The sequence below is a fragment of the Balaenoptera ricei genome, chromosome 11, assembly GCF_028023285.1.
Source record: "Balaenoptera ricei isolate mBalRic1 chromosome 11, mBalRic1.hap2, whole genome shotgun sequence".
Classification (NCBI taxonomy): Eukaryota; Metazoa; Chordata; class Mammalia; order Artiodactyla; family Balaenopteridae; genus Balaenoptera; species Balaenoptera ricei.
In genome coordinates, this window is record NC_082649.1 from 38,145,513 (window position 1) to 38,164,489 (window position 18,977).

Sequence of the window (18,977 nt, forward strand, 5' to 3'; positions counted from 1 at the left end):
CAGGTTTTTATTCCTAACCATTTTCAGTTCAGTATTAAGGTGCGTGTGTTGTGTATGGTAAATGCTCCCTTTGTCTCCTGAACCTTCCATTCTTTGAGGGCTGAAGCCTCACCTGCTCCCCTCCCCCAACCCCCCCTAGCACCTGGCATGTTTCCTCTCAGTCCTGGAAACTAGAGTGACAGGGTCCTTATCTGAGAAAGGAGATTGGGTTGAATTGGCAGGGGAGGGGTGTGTGGGGGGGTGGAGGGTTTGGGGGGTGGGTGGGCGGAGCTGAGCTGTCAGCAAAAGGAGGGGTGACAGGAGTGGGAATGTCCTTGTGGGGAGCCAGTTACCTCCCTCCCCTCCTGGAAAACCTAATTCCAATGGACAAAGCTGGAGTGTCCTCTGACAGGCCTTTTGGGACCCCCTGTGATGAAGCCCGAGGTGGCAGTGGTGGTCTCTGCAGGGCCCTACTGTAGCCCTTGTTGCTTCGCCAGTGCCCAGATGCCTGGGAGTCATGCAGCAGAGTGCAGGAGCAGACCTGCCCTACTCTGGTCCTCGAGGCCTCAGAGTGCCAGCCCCCCACCCTCCTTTTGAACATGCCCTCCCATTCTCATCCCCTCCCTGACTACTGTGGGATACCATGTCTTGGCTTATGTTATTTCCCAAAAAAAATTTCCAAAGAGATCCCTGCTGCTGGTCTTAGTAGGTTTTCTTATATGACAGGTTGGGCTGGAACCTGAGGGCTGGAAACAGGTGTTCTTGCTTTGCAGGAGGCTGGCACATCCCACCCCAAAACTGAGAAAGATGGGTTTGGGCCTCCACAGTCTGGCTCTGCCCAGAGGCTACCTCACCTGACCACGTCATAGGACTTGGGACTAGCTTGCAAAGACAGGCCCACAAAGGGAGGGACGCCCTTCCCCCCTCAGGAAGGCAAGCAGGGTCAGCATCTGAAAATCAATTAATGTAATACATTCTGTCCATAGAAGGAACAAAACCACACAATCATCTCAATAGACACAGGAGAAGTGTTTAACAAAATTCAACATCCCTTCATGATGAAAACATTCAAAAACCTAAAAAGAGAAGAGAGCTTCCTCAACCTAGTAAATGGCATCTATGAAAAACCCGTAATATTATAGCAAATGGTGAAACACCTAATGTTTTCCCCCTGAGATCAGGAACAAGACAAGGCTCCGCTCTTGCCGTTACTCAACATTGTACTGGACGGTCTAGCCCGGGCAACTGGGAAAGAAAATGAAATATTATCTGTGTTAGAAAGGCAGAAGCAAAACTGTCTCTGCAGATGACATGATGTTGTATTGAAAATCCTAAGGAATCCACTAAAAATACTGTTATAACTAATAAATGAATTCAACAAGGTTGCAGGATATAAAATTGATGTACAAAAAATCAATTGTATTTCTATACACTTGCAAAGTGAAAATGAAATTAGTGAAACAATTTCATTTACGATAGCATAAAAATTAATAAAATACAAATTTAACAAAAGAATTACAAAACTTATATTTTGAAAATTATAACACATTGTTGAAAGAAAGTAAAGAAGACCTAAATAAGTGGAAAGACATCCCACGTTCATGGATCAGAAGCCTTAACGTTGCTAAAATGGTGGATTACATAATCCCTATCAAAATCTCAGCTGACTTCTTTGCAGAAATTTGACAAGCTGATCCTAAAATTTATATGGCAATTCAAGGGATGATAGCCTAAACAATCTTGAAAAAAAACACAGTTGGAGGACTTGCACTTCCCAATTTCAAAACTTAACTACAGTGCTACAGTAATCAAGATGGTGTGGCATTAGCCTAAAGATAGATACATAAATCAATGGAATATGATTGGGAGTCCAGAAATAAACATTCACATTTTAATTCAGACAATTAACTGTAAAATTTTTAAAACATAGGCATAAATCTTCATGACCTTGGATTAGGCAATGGTTTCTTAGATACAACACCAAAAGCACAAGCAACAAAAGAAAAAAGTCGGAAGTCCTCAAAATTAACAGCTTTTGTGTCTGAAGGATATCAAGGAGAATTGAAAAGACAACCCACAGAATGAGAAAAAATGTTTGCAAATCATATATCTGATAAGGGACTTGTATCTAGAATATGTAAAGAATTCCTACAACTCAATAATAAAAAGACAAATACCCCAATTAATTAAAAAATGGGCAAAAAACTTGAGTAGATATTTCTCCAAAGAAGATATACAGATGGCCACTAAGCACATGGAGAGATGCTCAACATCATTAGCCATCAGGGAAATGAAAATCAAAACCACAGCAAGATACTGCTTCACACTCACTAGAATGACTATAATCAAAAAAGACAGTAACAAGTGTTGGTAGTGTGGAGAAATTGAAACCCTTGTACATTGCTGGTGGGAATGTAAAATAGTGCAGCCACTTTGGAAAGTAGTCTGGCAGTTCCTGAAAAAGTTAAACATAGAGTTACTATATGATCAGAGTAGCCATATGATACCACTCCTAGTATGTACCCAAGAGAAATGAAGACATATTGCCACACAAAAACTTTTACATGAATGTTTGTAGCAGCATTATTTATAATAGCCAAAATGTGGAAACAAGCCAAGTGTCCAACAATTGATGAATGGATAAATAAAATATATTCAATACAAAGGAATATTACTTGGTAATAAAAAGGAATAAAGTACTATCTCATGTTACAACATGGATGAACCTGAAAATATGCTAAGTGAAAGAAGCCAGACACAAAAGGCCACATACTGTATGATTCTATTTATACAAAATGTCAGAATAGACAGACCCATAGAGACAATAGATTAGTGATTGCTTAGGGCAGGGGCTGGGGCGCGTGGAGGGAAAATGGGAAGTGACTGCTGACGGGTGTGGGGTTTCTGTTTGGGGTGATACAAATGTTCCCAAATTGTGGTGATGGTTGCACAGCCCTGTGAATATACTAAAAACCATTGAGTGGTACACTTTAAATGAGTGAATTTTATGTTATATGAGTTATACCTTAATGGAGATACATTCTGTCATCTCATACGCACACACACAGCATTCAGCCCTGGACTGATTTGGATGCTTCCTGTTTAGCTGCCCCTCCACACCAGCCCCAGCTGGGTCCCAGGCTGCCCTCATCACCTACCATTGCTAGCCCTACTCACACACTTGTGCTTTCCTGCCCCACAGCACTTCAGGACAATCCTATGCTTCCCTGGGGGGTGTCTGGGACCCCAGAGCCCTTTCTCAGGGCTCCTCCAAGCACCGAGGGTTGGCAAAGCCATGCTGAGGTACATTTCAGACCTTGTGTCCTGGGTGGGCGTGGGCAGCAGGACCCCTGTGAAGAGGTCGTATGCCACTCCTTGATCCTGGGTCACGAACCCAGCTAGGCTCCACTAGTGACTCCCAGAGCTGGGAGAGTCAGCCCAGCACCCTTCGCCAACCCTTGGCCCTAGCCCCTTTCCGCCGGCTACCTGAAGATTTGGGGGCGGGGGTTAGGAAGGAAAGGAAAAGTGCCTCAAAGAACTAAATGGAGTGTTTGGGGGAGAGGGCGTGTGAAGGAGAAGGAACAGTTGCCATGAGTCAGTAGGGGAAGAGGTGAGCCTCTCAGGGCCCCCCGCCCAAAAGCCCTCCCTTGCCCCCTCTGTTGCTCGCAAGCACGGCGACTGGTCCTCTTACACAGGCTTTTATTCAGGAGTCAGGGGCTGCCTCCCTTCCCTGGTCCCTGCCTGCCCCACCCATAGAACCCCTCTCAGATGGGGCTTGTCCTTCATCTGCCCCTCACGACACCCGCTGCCAGCTAAACAGGAAAGTTAGGGGACTGGACACTCAGGGAGAACCCTTACCTTGCCTACGCAGACAACCCAAGGCCAGGCAGGCAGGGACCTCCCCAGAGTCCTCACTCACCCTCCCCCACCCCCCAGACTGAGATGGGAGGAGCAGAAGGGGTCCAGACACGTGCAGTCAGCGGGCAGCAACCTGAGCTCGCGGTGGCCAGGCCCCATGTGCCCAAAGATGTCTGTGGATGGGGCACATGTCCTGCAGCCTCTCCCTTCCAGAGGGACTTCAGCCAAGAAACGTCTTGTTTGGGGGGCTGGGGACAGGGTGGGGGAGATGGCAGGAGGACAGCTGACCTCTTCACCCTGGAAAGGCAGGAAGCACTCCTGGGAAGAGCCCTAGACTCCAATGGCTCAAGGAAGAGGCCAGGGGACTGGAAGGGGCCGAGGGGTTCCTGGGAAGCCCTGAGATCTTCTGTCCCTGGAAGAGCAGGACTGTGGCCACAGGACAGCTGGAGAGTGGGCACAGGCCACAGGAACACTGCTCAGAACAATCTGCAGCTGGCTGAGGGATGGACCTCCCCAAAGGCAGAGGCATCCTGGGGCAGTGCCAAGGGTTGTCCCTGTCGAGGCCTCCTGAGGGCACAAGCCTCTGGCCTGGAGTCTGGCTGGGGTGAAGGGGGGCTGCTGGGCCACAGAGAGGACCTTCCAGGAAGCTGTGGTCTCTTATTGGAGAAAGACAATCCAGAGTGGGCATGAGGCTAGGGTCCCCCCCATGAGGCCTTGCCTTTGAGTGGTGACCCCTTCAGAAGATTCCAGCCAGCACCAGGGGAGGCAGTAGCAGCAGTCCCAGGAGGAGGCCCCAGACGTGCCCAGGTCTCGAGTTCAACCCTGACTTGATGCCATGCTTTTCAGGGCCCTCTGCACCTGCAGGAAGGGAGAGGCTTTGCCTCAGCCTGGAGACAGCTCTACCTGACCTCCCACCCACCCTACCAAGGCATGCACGTGGGGCCCAGCAGCCAGGGAGGAAGCTCCTACTCGGAGGGTGCATGCCCCGCCGTGCCTATATCGTCTATACTACAGGCAGGGTGCTGACATTCTGGAGCCAGGAGGGAAGGTAGGATGGGCGCTACAGGCCTTACCTGGCAAGGAAGACTGCAGGGCCAGGGTACGCCCACCCATGGCATTAGCGGTGGCAGAGGCACTGGGGGAGTTGGACAGGGACTTGGAGGAGGTGTGCCCCTTGTGCTCCAGTGTGGCCTGCGGCTCACCTGGCTTGTCCTGCGCTGGAAAAACTGAGGCCAAGATCTCACTGGAATGAGGCGACTCGGCCTCAGCCTCGCCCTCCTCCTGGGAGTTGGGTAGCGGCTCCCATGTCCCCGTCAAGGACATCTTGGGCTGCAGAGAACTCTCTGGGCTCCTGGAGGGCATTCTTGTACTGCTGGCCTCTTTGTCTGCTGATTTGGGGGTAGGATCATGGGTTGATTTGGGGAGGGTAGCTGGTCTCTCATCCAAGTAGAGTAGGCTGTGAGTTGCCAAAAAGGAAGGGACCTCAGTTGCTAAGGAAAGTGGAGCCTCTGTTGCCATGGAAGGGGAGTCTTCCGTTACTAAGGAAGATGGGGCCTTGGTTTCTACAGCAGGTAGAGCATTTGTTGCCAGGGAGCCTGAGACCTCTGTTACCAAGAAGGATGGAGTTTCCGTTGCTAAGGAAGAAGTGATACCCTCTTTCCTAGAGCCTGAGGCTTCTGTTGCCAGGGAAGATGGGGCCTCAGTTACTAGGTAAGGCAAATCCTGAGCCTCTTCTGGGCCTCTGATGGGTTCTGATAAGAGAGACAAGGCCTGGCATTAGTGCTGCAAGCAGGACCCCGCATCCCTCACCCCACCACAATCAAGGTGAGGTGATCAAATGTCCTACGAAGACACACACCCACACACGCACACACCCTCTCCAGCGAATATGTCCCTCATTGATAATACATGTTATTTCTTGTGGCTGACAGCTGCCCCTCCATCCACCTCCTTGTCCAAGTCTTCCCCTCTCTACACACGCACTTCCACTTTCTCAGGGGATTTCTCCCGCTAGATTCCTGTTCCTAAAACACCCATCGCATTGCAGGCCTGGCCTTTGGAGTCCCTCTGACCAACCATCTGGCCACGCCCCCCACCTCCACCCCCCACCCCCACCCCCTGCACTCAGGAGCCCCCAACTCTCCTCTACCCTCTGCTTGGAGGGTAGAAAGCTGGTCACTTGGAATGCCAGGGCGCCAAAGTTGTGCACAAGGAGGGCAAAGCAGGTAAAGCAGGCTTGGGAACCCAGATGAGGTGGGGCCGCTGAGGGTTCCTCCCCTGGCCCATGCACCACTCTGGAGCCTTGGAAGGCACCAGACCATCCAGTAGGCGTCCCCTGCCTCACCTTCCTCCCCCCGCCCCACCCCACCCCGGACTCACCACACAGGGAGTTTTCGCAGTGGTAGCCCAAGGGACATTGGGAGCATGGAGTTCCCTCCTGGTAGGGCCTCTGCCCCTTCACGTTCCCCCTGCAGGAGGCGAGGAGGATGCTGGGGGGAGGGGGCCCCTGCCAACCCCTGTCCCTATCCCTCATACACACACCTAGTCTGGAAGCGCTCCCTGGGTCTTACTTGCCCTGAACTAACTTGCTGGGCCAATAAGAGCAGACTCCCATGGGTGCCCTCGCAGCTCCTCCAAGGGTATAGGGTATGGTCCCCAGATTGGCCCCCTTCCTCCTCCTTAGACTGTGTCCAGCTCAGCCCTCCCCTTGGCTCTGCCCACCCCCTTCCCCCAGGGCTCCCTCCCCACTCACGGGGGCTCATAGTTGCAAACCAGCAAGTGGATATTGGTCTCCTCAACGCCCTGGAGCTTCTCACAGAAGTGGGCACCACAGCCAATCCTCTCTGTTTTGGCCCAGACCACCTGAAGGAGGGCAAACCCAACAGTTTAGCCTGGGCAAGATGGCTCCTAGCTAGTGTCTCTCTACATCAGCCTTCTATGAGTGAGGAGAGGAGGAACCCTATATGTAAGATCCAAGTCCCTGAGGACACACAGCTTCAGGACAAAACTCTGAACGGGGGGCTTGGGGGGAAATTTGTCCCAAGCAGCCTACTCTCCTCTACCAGCCACACACACTATTTCACTAGGACTCTCTCCCTCTGAAAACCTTCCCCTTTGATAGACCCTCATGAATTCTTCCTGTGGGCTCCTCCTAGAGGCCCTTGCATTTTAAACAAAGGATATAACAAAGGAATGAATCTCAAATGGGAGAATCTTAAACATCAGCAACAAGCAAAGGCCAAGGAAGGGAACAGGAGGAGCCATTTTGGAAGTAAAACTTCCCCCCAGATCACAAGTAAGCAGGGACCTGCCCTGCCATTTCTAAGTGTGGGTCTCCTAACTGGTAGAAGGCGTTCTGTCTTAAGTGTAAATGTTAAAAAGTCAAAACAACCTTTGTGCCCTGCCATTGGCTGAGACAAGCCAATATAGCCTCCCTTTGCTATTTCTAGGCCCAGTCTGCCCAGGAGTCACTCAAACTGAGGCCCGTTTTTTGTTGTGAGATCTGGCTCTCGCTGTTAATTCTGCACAACTCCCCAGGATTGGGGTCTTGCTGCTTGAATCAGCTGAGGGTTCCCGAGGGACCACTGTCGAGCATCTCCCAGGCAGAAATGACCCCAGAGTGCACATGCACTCAGCCTTAGAGAATACAGGGCTGGAGATGGGGCAGCCCGACTCCTGCTGGGCACTGACAGCAATTCCTGCAGGAGGATGTATGTACGGGGAGTGTGAGAGGTGGCAGGGAACAGAGGGAAGGGGGCAGGGAGGGCTGGGGCCTCACAACTTCCTGATCTGGGTGGGTGATGTTGGGATTTCCTTCTCTAAAGATCAGCACTAAAAATACCACCCAAAAGAAACACTGGAAAATGGAATTGGTGGATATGGTGGGAAGATGGTTCATTTCCTTTTTCTTTTTTTAAAATTTGTCATGTTATTGTTTGAACAACAAATAAGCATTGGGAGGACAAAAAAAAGAATTCAATAACACTAATGTTAATTCCCCTACACACACCCTTATGCCCCTTGTCTGCAAACTCAAACTTTCCAAATGCAGTAAAACTCTGACATAGCAAAGAGTGACTGCAAGAGGCAGGAAATGCTCTCAGAAGGCTCTCCGAAACGTTCACTTGGTGACAGCTTGCTTTCTTATTTTGCATGTAGTTTTTCAAGGCAAAAGAAAAATTGTGTATTTGCTTTATCAGTCCCTGGCAGATTAGAAGCAGCAACTTAAGACACGCTGAGAAATGACAAGAGGGACAGTGAGGGAGAGAAGACCGAAGGCGGGGGGAAGCGCTTCACTGCTGGGGCAAACAGCTGTGTGTAACCCAGAGGACAAGACTGCTTAGAGCTCGATCAGGATCGCCTGGCACAGTAACTACCCTCCAGGAAAAAGGCTCTGGGACACCTAATTCAGGTCTCTTCAGGACCAGGAGGCCGAGAGGGGCCGCCTAGGTCTTCAAAAGATTGTGGCTTTTAAAGAGACAACTGAAAATGGTTTAGACAGTCTGAGAAACAGACTTCGTTGGGGGCCTGGACAACACATGAATTGCTGTGGAGAGACGACGTTTATGAAGGATGCAAGCGGGGCTTACGGACTCCCGGGCTCTGAAGGGAGAGGTGGCCCAGCCCGGTCCCGCCCATTGCCCTGTGGCCCCGCCCACCCATCCAGCTTCGCACCTGCGTGTAGTGGCCGCACATCTGGCCTGTGGCGCAGGTGGCGGCGCTGAGGTTGTAGTGCTCGCGCTCGTGGTGCCACTCCTCCATGGCCAGCGGCACGTCCAGGCCCTCGTCCGTGATGGCGAACAGGTTCTCGCCGCGCCGCCCGCGCTCCTTGTTGTGGCCCCACACGCACTGCTGCGCGTAGGCCTTGGCGAAGGCGGCCAGCTCCTCGTCCCACCTCTGTGGGTCAGGTTGCGAGGGGGAGGTGAGGACGCCTCGGGCTCAGTGGAGGCGGGAAAGGAGGGTGGGAGAGGGAGGTGAGGATGTCCACAATTGGGTGAGGATCAGAAAAGAAGGTGGAGGGTGTTCTGGGGGCCCTCTGGAGGCCGAAGACCCTCCCCTCCTTGCGGGGTGACTCGTGGCCATGATCTGGAACACAGCTCTGCTGATGGGGAGCTTCTGTGGGGAGGTGGGAGGGTGCCATCCCAGGCCATGGAGTTAGGCAAACTTGGGACCAATCATCAGCTGTGTGGTTTTAGACGTATTGCCTAACTTTCTGAACTCTCATAGGACTTTGGGAAGAAAAAATGAGATGATGTTTTTGATAATGGGATTATTAATTAATACTAATATCATTCTATTTGCAAGGTGGGTGGTGATGCCCCTGCCAGGGCTGCCTGAACTGTTCTGAAGCACACACGATGTCCAGTGAGATGTTCTGGGGCTGGGTTGTTTATTCAGCCATTCCACTCCCTCTACCCACCCACCAGAAGTCTGACTTGAGGGGCCAGCACCCCCTTTAACCTCCCACTCTCCCCTTGGGATCCCAGCCTCTATGGCTTTACCAGCTCTGGGCTTCCCTCCCAATTGCTCTCTTGTCAACTGGACAACCCCTTTCCCCAAGAAAATTAAGTGTGTCTGTGTGACCCTCGCTGAGAGGCCTATTTTCAGAGACTTGGTGGCCCAAAGAGCTGTCAGGTCCCAAAGGCAGTGTTCTCCAGGGAGGACCTCAGGTGAGATGGTGGGAGGGGGCATTTCAGGTTAGAGGGCCTCTGAGGTTCTGTGTCCCAGGCTGGAAGGATGGGCCCAGTGTGGGTGGGAAGACAGATTAACAAGGCATCTGACCAAAGGATTGAGGAGGGAGGCCTGGATCCCATTAAACTGTCCTTGGCCTCTCCTAGAAATGGATGGCCTGGCAGCAACTCTTGCTCCACCCTCTGGGGGCCCGCCAGTTGCGGGAGCCAGACAGCCCATAAAGTGCCAGGAGCTTGGGTGACCCTGAGGGGAGGGGGCTGTGTGGCCACACCCACCCTCCATCCCAGGGTTCCCAGGAGCAGCTGCCTGGAGTGCGGATGGGAGCAGTGGGCTGGGATAGTAAAATGCTGTAAACTCAGGTGAATCCCTTTCCCTCTGTGGGTATTTTTGTCCCAAGTCACTGGTCCCTGAGGCTCTCTCAAACTGGTAGTAGTGGAGGATAGGGAGTGGGAAAGGGGCAGGGTGCTGGAGACCAGGCTCAGGGTGTCTGGGACGACCTTCGGGGCTTCAGACTAGACTGTAAGCTCCTTCAGCGTGTCTGGCACAGTGCTGGCCCAGAGCAGGTGCTCAACAGACATTTCTCAGCTGTTGATGACTGAGACACAGCCCTACCTAAAGCAGTCTCTCCTACAGAGCTCGGCTGTAATTTCCATCCTGACTGGATGCCTGGAGTCCCACCATTAGAGAGTCATTCCTGTGAGTCTTAAGGCTTCTCAGTTGTCCAGAGACCCCTGTGGAGGTTCAAGAGTCACGGTACCCACCCTCACTGGCCACTTGGTCACCATTTGAAAGCAAGTCCATTCATTCATCCACTCACTCACTCATTCATTCAACAGTCCTGAGCACTATGCCAGCCCTGGGGTGACAGCAAGGACTAAGAAGCCCAAGTTCCCAGTGTCATAAACCATTAATTGGGCCACCATGTGGTAACTGACAGATATGCAATGGGTAGTATAGGGGCACCAAAAGAGGGCCATTTAGTGCAACCTGAGGATGGAGAAGGAGACATTAAGCTAAGTGTTAAAAGATGAGGCATTGGCCAGGTGGAGAGGGGAAAGGCATCCTGAGCAGAGGGCAAACATGAATAAAGGCATGGAGATGGGAAACGTTTTGGTGGGGGAAAGATAAGCTGCTCGGGTTACTCGAGGAGAAAGTGTGAAGGAGAGGAGGCTGGAGAGCTAGACAGGGCCAGACACACAGAGTGGGGCTTCTCAGGAGATGGAGTTTTATCTGGAGGCAGCAGGGAGCCAATGGGAGCCATGGAAGGGTTTTGAAAAGGGTCAGGCCAGTGTGTTGGATCATTCATTCTGGTAGTTAGAAGCCAGAGGCTGAGAAAGCAGGTAGAGGCTGTTCTAGAATTCCGTGGGAAAAGAAATGAAAGACTGAACCAGGGTTGTGTCAAAGAGATGGTGGAGGGGTGGGGGGAGATGGGATTCAAGAAAAATTGAACCTTCTGGGAGGTAAAAGTGGTGATGATTAGACTTGGAGGCTGAGGGAGAGAGAAGAATCTGTGATAACCCCCACCTGCCTCACCCTGGATCCATTCCCTCTTCTGTTATCAAACACTTATTGCACACTTACTGTGTGCCAGGCCCTGTTCTAAATGCTTTACACATAGTCACTCATTTCATCCTTTCAACCACTCTACAAGAGAGTTATTATAGTGTTATCATCCCCGATTTACAGTTGGGGCACAGAGAGGTTAAGTAACTTGGCTGAGGTCACGCAGCTAATAAATGGCAATGTCAAGATTTGAACCCAGGCCATCTGACTCCAGAGTCTCTGTATTTACCACTGCTGAAGCTGAGCCTAAGCCTTGTCCCAAATTTATCCTAGTGTCCCAGTCCAGCCTTATCTCCCCCTCTTCAGATCACTTCCTACCAGGCAGCAGCATATCCCATCAGTATCTGAACTGCTTCCTAGAATGTTGCCCCACTCCTGAGGTCCACCTCTAGCTGTCTACAAAGCAGCTTGCAGCCTGTGTAGCCCCCAGCCTCAGCCAGCAAGACTCTAGGGTATCAGGGACCTACAGATGGGGAAACTGAGGCCCAACAATGAGTTCCAGGCCTCAACTGGGGAACTGTTGGCAGAGCTGGTAACAGAATCGTGAGCTCCTAGTTTGTTGTCTGCAATTCCTGGTTGCCAAGGCCGACAGGGCTGTGAAGGGCCGTGCTGGGTGCATCTGTGGAGCCCTTCCTAGATCTTTTTCATAGGTCATCCTGTCTGACCCTCAGGGCAGGGACTGCCCGCACCATGCGATCAGGAAACAGATGCCTTTGAAGGTAAAGGGTCCACCCAGAGTCACTTCAGCCGATTGGACAGAGCTGTTAGAACTCTGGTCTTGGACCCCTGGTGCAATCTTGCTCTCAGGCACCAGCTAGGGGGTCCCTGGACACGCCCCTCACCTAAGGGTGACTGGAGAAGAAGGGCCAGTGTAGCCCTCAGGGAGGGCAGGAAGGGGGTGAATTTCTCACTTTATCTCTTTCATGTAAATATACCCTACTATGCTAAAAATATATGTATGTATATTTCATTTTCCCCCTATTCAATATTATATCTGTGAGATTCTGTCCATGTTGATAGTTATGTAGCTCTAATTATGACATCATTTTACAGATGGGAAACTGAGGGTCCTTACTAGGTTAAGGGACTCACCCCAAATCACAGGCCTTGTGAGTGGTCGAGACAGATTTTGATCTGTGTGATTCAGAGCCCTGTCTACTTCTGGTTCCTGTACTCACCCCACCCCCTTAGTACATCCCTCCTACTCCGGGTGCTGGGACTCATCCTGCTGCCCTGTTTTTTCTTCTCATCTCCTTGGAAGGTATCTGAAAGATCGTTTCACCAAGGTGTCAGGAACTTCCTGTGTTCCCCCTCCCAGGGGCACATGCATTTTAGGAAGTGCTGGGAAGGGGTCACTGGATCAGGGAGCAGGGCTTCCAGGCCTGGCTCTACCAGCTATGGGACATGCAAGCCCCTGAGGGACCAGCAAGTCCCTCTGAGCCTCAGTTTCCTCATCTGTATAATGAGGCTGCTTATGGGGGCCTGTGAATTCTACAGTGTCAGGGACTCTGTTCCTGCCAGAGAGATGAATCCCTGAGATAGCTTACACTCACGGCGTGAAAGGGGTTGGTGGGGGCCCTGGTCACACTTACCATTTGCAGCATGTTGGCGGCCGGCGGGGACACCTGAGCTCGGTAGAGATTGTGCAGCTCCACCATCACGTGCTTTTCATCATCACTGAGGGCTCCGGCGGGGCCCATGGCAGCCCCCAGCAGTAGCAGCGGCAGCAGCAGAAGGGCCAGGAGGCTGCGGAAGTTGTGCATGTTGGCCAGTCCTCTCTGCCTCTCCCGTTCAGGGGTCTGGCAGCTGGAGTTAAAGTCCTTCCCACACAAGCACCACCCTGGCTGGGGCGGGCGGGAGGGGCTGTGTCTGGAGGCCTGGCCCAGTTCAAACAACATCTCGGGGAGGGCTGGGTGCTTGGGTCCCGACCAGAGTTGAGTCCACTCCCAGCGTTTTTCTCCCCTCAGAGTCCTTGGCCAAAGCCTCCTTTCTCTTGGTAACAGGGGCTCAGGCCAAGAGCTGTGTGAGTTCTGCAGTCCCTCCTGAGTTGTGGACAGGTCATCCAAGGGCAAAGTCACAGTAACCTCTGCAACGACCGCTTGCATCCCAGGTCACACCCACTGGGTGCTGAGGACAGGTAACAAGAAGGGAGTCACATGGACCCTACCCCCAGAGGACTGGGCAAGGTGAGGAAGCAACAGGCAGCGTGTGGCAGGATGGAGGAAGACAAGATGTATTTGGCAATTGTTGGGCCAACCTAAGTCTGAATCCTGGTTCTGTTCCTTTTCTAGCTGTGTTTTTGGCAGTTTTCTCAACTGAACCAGTGACTACGTAATAGTACCTACCTAATGGAACTGGAAGGAGGATTAAATGAGATCAAATATGTAAAAAGCACCCAATACAGTAACTGGCACATAGTAGGCCCTCAGTAACAGTAGACGACAACCACCCAGCCTTGGAATAGGCTTTTCACTATGGATACAATTGTGGCTTCTGTGTGCCCTCTGTGAATGCATGTGCTTGAGGTGCTCATTTGGAAGTTGGATGCTGGGACCCTTCCTGCTCTGAATATGTAGAAAATAGAATGTGTCTGTTTTTGACATCAAGAGAGAGCAGAAAAGCAGAGTGGTGAGTGAGTTGATATAGCAGGAGCTCTGAGGGGGGTGTATTGGAAGGGAAGTAGGCCCAGTGGCCAAGCACTTGCATTGTAATGACCATGCAAGGGCAGGGACCAAGATCTTGGCCTTGGTCCCTGCCCTTGCATGAGGTAGGAAGTGGGAACCAGTACTCTTGAGTTTAGCTGGGATCCTTGAAGCCTGCACTTTCAGTGAACTACACACATAAAACTGGTTAAGATAGCACAATGAGCAGCATTTATTCACCCATTAATTCACTTGTTCATTCAACAAAGATTTACAGAGCTTCTCCATTGTGCCAGGCACTGAGCTGGGTGAATAAGACAGATCTGGTCTCCACCATCACGAAGCAGGAAAACTGCCAGGAAACATGTATAGCATTGTGGATAAGTGCATGGGGCTTATCATCTGGGTGGCCTTGGGCAAGCTATTTCCCTGCTTGCTGGCCTCAGTTTCTGTAAATTGGGCTTAGAACAGAACCTACCTCATAGGATGGTCATGAGCATTAAATGAGTTAGTATACTGATAGGGCTTGGGATAGTGCCTGGCACATACTAAATGCTCATTGAGTTAGCCAGTATGAATGTATTCATTATTATTATTATTATTATTACAGGTGGGAGAAATTACAGGGTCTCAAGTTGTAGTAGAGAAAAAAATACAGCAGCCTGGCCTGGCTTTTCCTCTGGGGAGGAACCCCCTTGGCCTGGGGGAGCTCACAGCTGGACGGGGAGGACATGCACCCTTGGAGGGCAGAGGATGCAGACTGAGGAGGTGGAGAAGGAGGAGCCTGGTTTGCCTGAGAGGGGAGGGTGAGATGGAACAAGACTGGGAGGCTGACCAGAGCTGGCCCGAGTGTTTGCGGAGCGCTGCACGCAGCCAGAGGGCCCTACTCTGTACCGCACATTCCCACACAGTGCTCAGAGTCCTTGCTGTGTGGGTGACCTCATTTACTCCTCATAGGACAGCTCTGAGGTGGGTCTCATAATCACCACACACGAGGAAACTGATGCTCAGAGAGCATGAAGTGATTTCCTCAATGTTGGGGGCTGGGGAGGGGTGCACCAGAGCCTGGGACCTGCCACTGGGGAGACAGGGAGGTTGAGGGCAAGCAGACTGGGGAGAGAAAGGAATGGAGGACAGGAGGCGAAGTTAGGGGAGGAGGAGAGGGAGGGGTGGTGACAGATTTAAGCACATGCAGGATTGGCTGTGGTTTACATCAACTGTGTTTTTCTCTTTAACCAGAACTCGGGGGAAATTTATTTTCTGTGTTACTATCTATACATATTTTAAATTGTTTCTTTTTTTTCTTTTTTTGGCTGCACCACGCGGCTTGCAGGATCTTAGTTCCGCGACCAGGGATTGAACCTGGGCCCCCACAGCGAAAGTGCCGAGTCCTAACCACTGGACTGCCAGGGAATTCCTTAAATTGTTTCATTTTGAATAGCAATATAATTCCACAGCAAAAAATTAAGCCAAAGAGGGGGAAAAAAATTCCACCTCTAGTATTTGCTTCTCGTCTTTGAGCAGGTGCTACTCAAAGTGTGGTCAACGGCCCGGCGCCATTCTGCCAGATGTTCGCTACTGCTTCTCAGCACAACAGGTGCAGAAAACAAGAGTGGGCATTGAGGAACTCTTACGGCAATTTGACATAGTTGTTTTATGTCTGTTGAACATCTTATTCAAAAATTGAGGCTTGCATCTTGTATACCTAGTTTTCATTTTGTTTTTCTAATAATTAATTTTTTAAATGTTTTATGTTGTTGTTTTAAGCTGCCCAGTTTGGGGTAATTTGTTATGCAGCCCTAGGAAACTGATGTGGTCATTCTAATCGGTGTGCAGTGAGATCTCATTGTGGTTTTACTCTGCATATCCTAGTGGATAAATGATAGTGAACATCTTTTCATGTGCTTATTTGCCATCCTCTTTGGTGAAGTGTCTGTTCATGTCTTTTGTTCATTTCGAATTGGATTGTTTTGTGTGTTTTTTTACTGTTTAGTTTTGCAAGTTTTTAAAAAAGTATCATTTTAGATGCTAGTCCTTTGACGCATACATGTTTGTCATTTATTTTTATGGTATTTTACAAAACCATTGGTTTGTAGTGGACTGGAAATTTTACAAACACAAACTCGTCCTTTACCACTGACAATTTGAGAAGCACAGTCCTAGTATGTTTCCTTTTTCTTTCCTTAATGAAGGAATAGCACATGTACAATGTTGGGTTGTGACTTTTTTTTCCTAGGTAGTTATATCATAAATAATTTCTCTAACTTGCTCATATCTTTCTAACTGCCACTTAGCAATGTTTGCAAAATATTCCACAGAGTAGCTGTGGTATAACTTATCCCGTTCTCAAAGTTAGACATCAGGTGAATCATTTGCCTTTGGGCGCAAGGCTTTTTATATTGTGGATATTATTTTCTTAGTTCCTATTCTCACCATTGTAGCTCAGCTTGCTCTTTTATTAGAATTTACATGTCAGGCTCAGGTCAGATTGCTGGATGCCACATTCCGTGTTCTCATGGAAACGAAAGGTCACCAGCACTGAATCCAAACCCTGGAAGCCTGGCTTTTGCAGCCCCAGCCACTTGATGGTACACAATTCACTGTATAGTGAATTATCTTTGTGTTTCTGGGTCAGGGAAGGAGAGGAAGTAGGGGAGATGGGAAATGGGGCAAAGAGAAAGGAGCAGAGGAGGGAGTCACACAGAAGTTCAGAGAAAGGCTGGGGAGGAAGAGACAGACTGAAGGGCACGGAGGCAGGGTGAGTGCCAGAGAAAGGGAGAGGAAAAGGGGGTCAAGAGAGTTCAGAGGTGAAAGCAGGTCAGACACATCCACACTCTAAGCATGACTGTCATACATTAGCTGGGCAAATCATTTACCCCCTCAAACCTCACTTTGTTCATATGTAAAATGGGATAATACCACCTTCCTCAGAGACTTGCGGGGATGATTCAATAAAATTAATGTCAAATACGTAGCACTTGATAAAATGGTAGCTGTTTTGAATCAGTGGAAAGAGGCAGGAGGTCCCCAGGTGCCTCAACAGGGGCAGAATGGGATCTGCTAATTAATTTCCTGGTCTAGGGTTTCTTGGCTCTGGGAATAGGGACTAGGGGCTCTGAGGAGAGGGCATCCCCACCACAGTGGGGGCCACAACAAATGGCTCCAAAGAGGAGAGCCTAGCTGACCCAGCCAGCCCCGAATCATGACCAGGTCCCGGCGCCCAGCCAACTGGGGTCGGAGTCTCCCTCTCTCCCCTGAAATACCAAGCTCAGCTAAGGCCCAAAGCCTGCATCCAGGAGACTCTTGGCCTCAGCAGGGCTGGGCGCCTGGCCCAGACCTCCCCTGGGCCACTGGCTTCCTGGTGCAAATTCCTGACAGAGCACAGCTGTCCCAGGCCTTGCTGGGACACTAATGGGACATGAATGGCCCTCTGTAGGAGTGTGGGCCAGCTTGGTTTTGGAGCTGGGGTGAAGGAGCCTGTGGTCAGAATTGTGGGGGCTAAGTCTGGGCCAGAAGGGCCACCTGGAGGTGTGTGTGTGACCAGCAGGGGGCCAGCCTCTACAGGTGTTTGTGCCTGCCCCCTTCACAGCTGTCTGGAGGCCAGGTAACCGGGGCAACGAGGACCAGAGAAGAGTGTCTATGAGGATGGAGGATGGTGATGGCAACAAGGGAGTGGCTGAATGGTACACGTGGGACGGTGTGGATACCAGGACGAGGAAGGTCAGATATCCCCGCAGGCAGCACCACCCCCTTCCTCCTACCATTTCCCAGGCAAAAAATTCAAGCCATTTTGGTCTCCTGCCTGGCCTATACGCAGTCTCCATCACATTGTCCTTCAGGTCCAGTCCAATCTTATTTTTTCTTTTTTTTTGGCTGCGTTGGGTCTTTGTTGCTGCACTCGGGCTTTCTCTAGTTGTGGCGAGCAGAGGCTACTCTTCATTGCAGTATGTGGGCTTCTCATTGTGGTGGCTTCTCTTATTTCGGAGCATGGGCTCTTAGGCACGCAGGCTTCAGTAGTTGCAGCACGCGGGCTCTAGAGCACAGGCTCAGTAGTTGTGGCGCACGGGCTTAGTTGTTCCGTGGCATGTGGGATCTTCCCGGACCAGGGATCGAACCCGTGTCCCCTGCATTGGCAGGCGGATTCTTAACCACTGTGTCATCAGGGAAGTCCCAGTCTATCTTCTTTAAAAATGTTTTTATTATGAAATGCTTAAGGCATAGAAAAGTATAGATGATAATATAATGAGCACTCATCTAGCCACCACCTGGCTTCAGAGATAAAACGTGGAAGCCCCTAGTGTCCCTTCTCTGATCCTGAATACTCGCCTTCCCAGGCATACCGCTGTCTGAATTTGTTGTTTGACATTTGCATGATCTCCGTTATACTTTTACTATACATTCCTTATCCAGGCACAATATGTAATATTGTTTTGTATGTTTTAAAAGGTCAGCGCTGTCCAAAGGAACTCTCTGTGATGGTGGAAATGTTCTTTATCTGCACCATCCAGTATGGTAGCCACTAATTGCATGTGGTTATCAAGCACTTGAAATGTGGCTAGTGGGGCTAAGGAATTGCATTTTTATTTTGATTAATTTAAGCTTAAATAGCCACATGTAGCTTGTGGCTACTGCATTGGACAGCATGGGTTAGATCCTTCTAAAACTTGTTTTTCCCTTCTTTCCCTCCTCCCTCCTTCCTTCCTAAGATTTCTTGACATCAAGGCATGTAGAGCTACCTGATCATTTTCCCTGCTGTACAGTATTCTACTGTATGAATACACAGCCATCTACCTGTTTTCCTACTGATGGACATTTGGGTTGTTTCCTTTTTGTTGTTTTGTTTTTCAATAATACAAACGATGCTGCAGCAATCCTTTTTGTACGTATCCCTGCCTGTCTTTCCCAACTTTATTTCTAGTGCCTGCTGTGGCAAACAGTCCCATGACCGTGATCTGGGTTATTCCACAGCCTCCTAGCTAACTGCCTGGCCCCGGTCTCTGCCCCCCACATTCCCATTCCTCTCCTGGCACCTGTCAGCCGCCCAGCCAGACTGATGATTCTCAAACACCACTTTCATCCTGTGTCATTCCTTCTGAGGAACTCAATGGCTCCCACTGCATTGCATCTGATCTCACAACCTGGCCCTACCGTAGGACTCGCTGTGTTTGCCAGCCTCCTTCTGGTCCTCTGCACACATCGTGCTCTTCCTACCTCTGTGCCTTCATTTTCCATGCAAAGCACCCA

The 18,977-nt window shown here is 50.4% G+C and overlaps 1 protein-coding gene across 4 annotated transcripts; it reads right to left on the minus strand.

The window, feature by feature from the left end:
• Window positions 1-1,533: 1,533 nt before the first annotated feature.
• PI16 (peptidase inhibitor 16) lies at window positions 1,534-12,889 on the minus strand. Of its 4 annotated transcripts, none has more exons than XM_059937480.1 (7): window positions 12,684-12,874; window positions 8,512-8,733; window positions 6,590-6,699; window positions 6,217-6,305; window positions 4,911-5,588; window positions 4,556-4,695; window positions 1,534-2,434 (listed from the first exon to the last, which is right to left on the minus strand). In XM_059937480.1, the coding sequence occupies exons 1-6, from the start codon at window positions 12,852-12,854 to the stop codon at window positions 4,574-4,576; spliced, it is 1,392 nt and encodes a 463-aa protein (XP_059793463.1). In that variant the 5' UTR covers window positions 12,855-12,874; the 3' UTR covers window positions 1,534-2,434; window positions 4,556-4,573. The 4 variants fall into 4 exon arrangements, with proteins under 4 accessions (XP_059793463.1, XP_059793462.1, XP_059793465.1 ...); XM_059937479.1 differs by lacking the exon at window positions 1,534-2,434 and adding an exon at window positions 2,625-4,134; XM_059937482.1 differs by lacking the exon at window positions 1,534-2,434 and having other exon boundaries at window positions 2,625-4,695; window positions 12,684-12,889.
• Between the last annotated feature and the right edge of the window lie 6,088 nt (window positions 12,890-18,977).

Excerpts from the sequence above, each read along its gene's own strand:
- PI16 (XM_059937480.1), bottom strand. The coding sequence starts at position 12,854 with ATGCACAACTTCCGCAGCCTCCTGGCCCTTCTGCTGCTGCCGCTGCTA. Across the intron at positions 6,700-8,511 it reads TGTGCGGCCACTACACGCAG|GTGGTCTGGGCCAAAACAGA; the intron begins GTGCGAAGCTGG and ends GCCCTCCTTCAG. Across the intron at positions 6,306-6,589 it reads GTTTGCAACTATGAGCCCCC|GGGGAACGTGAAGGGGCAGA; the intron begins GTGAGTGGGGAG and ends CGCCTCCTGCAG.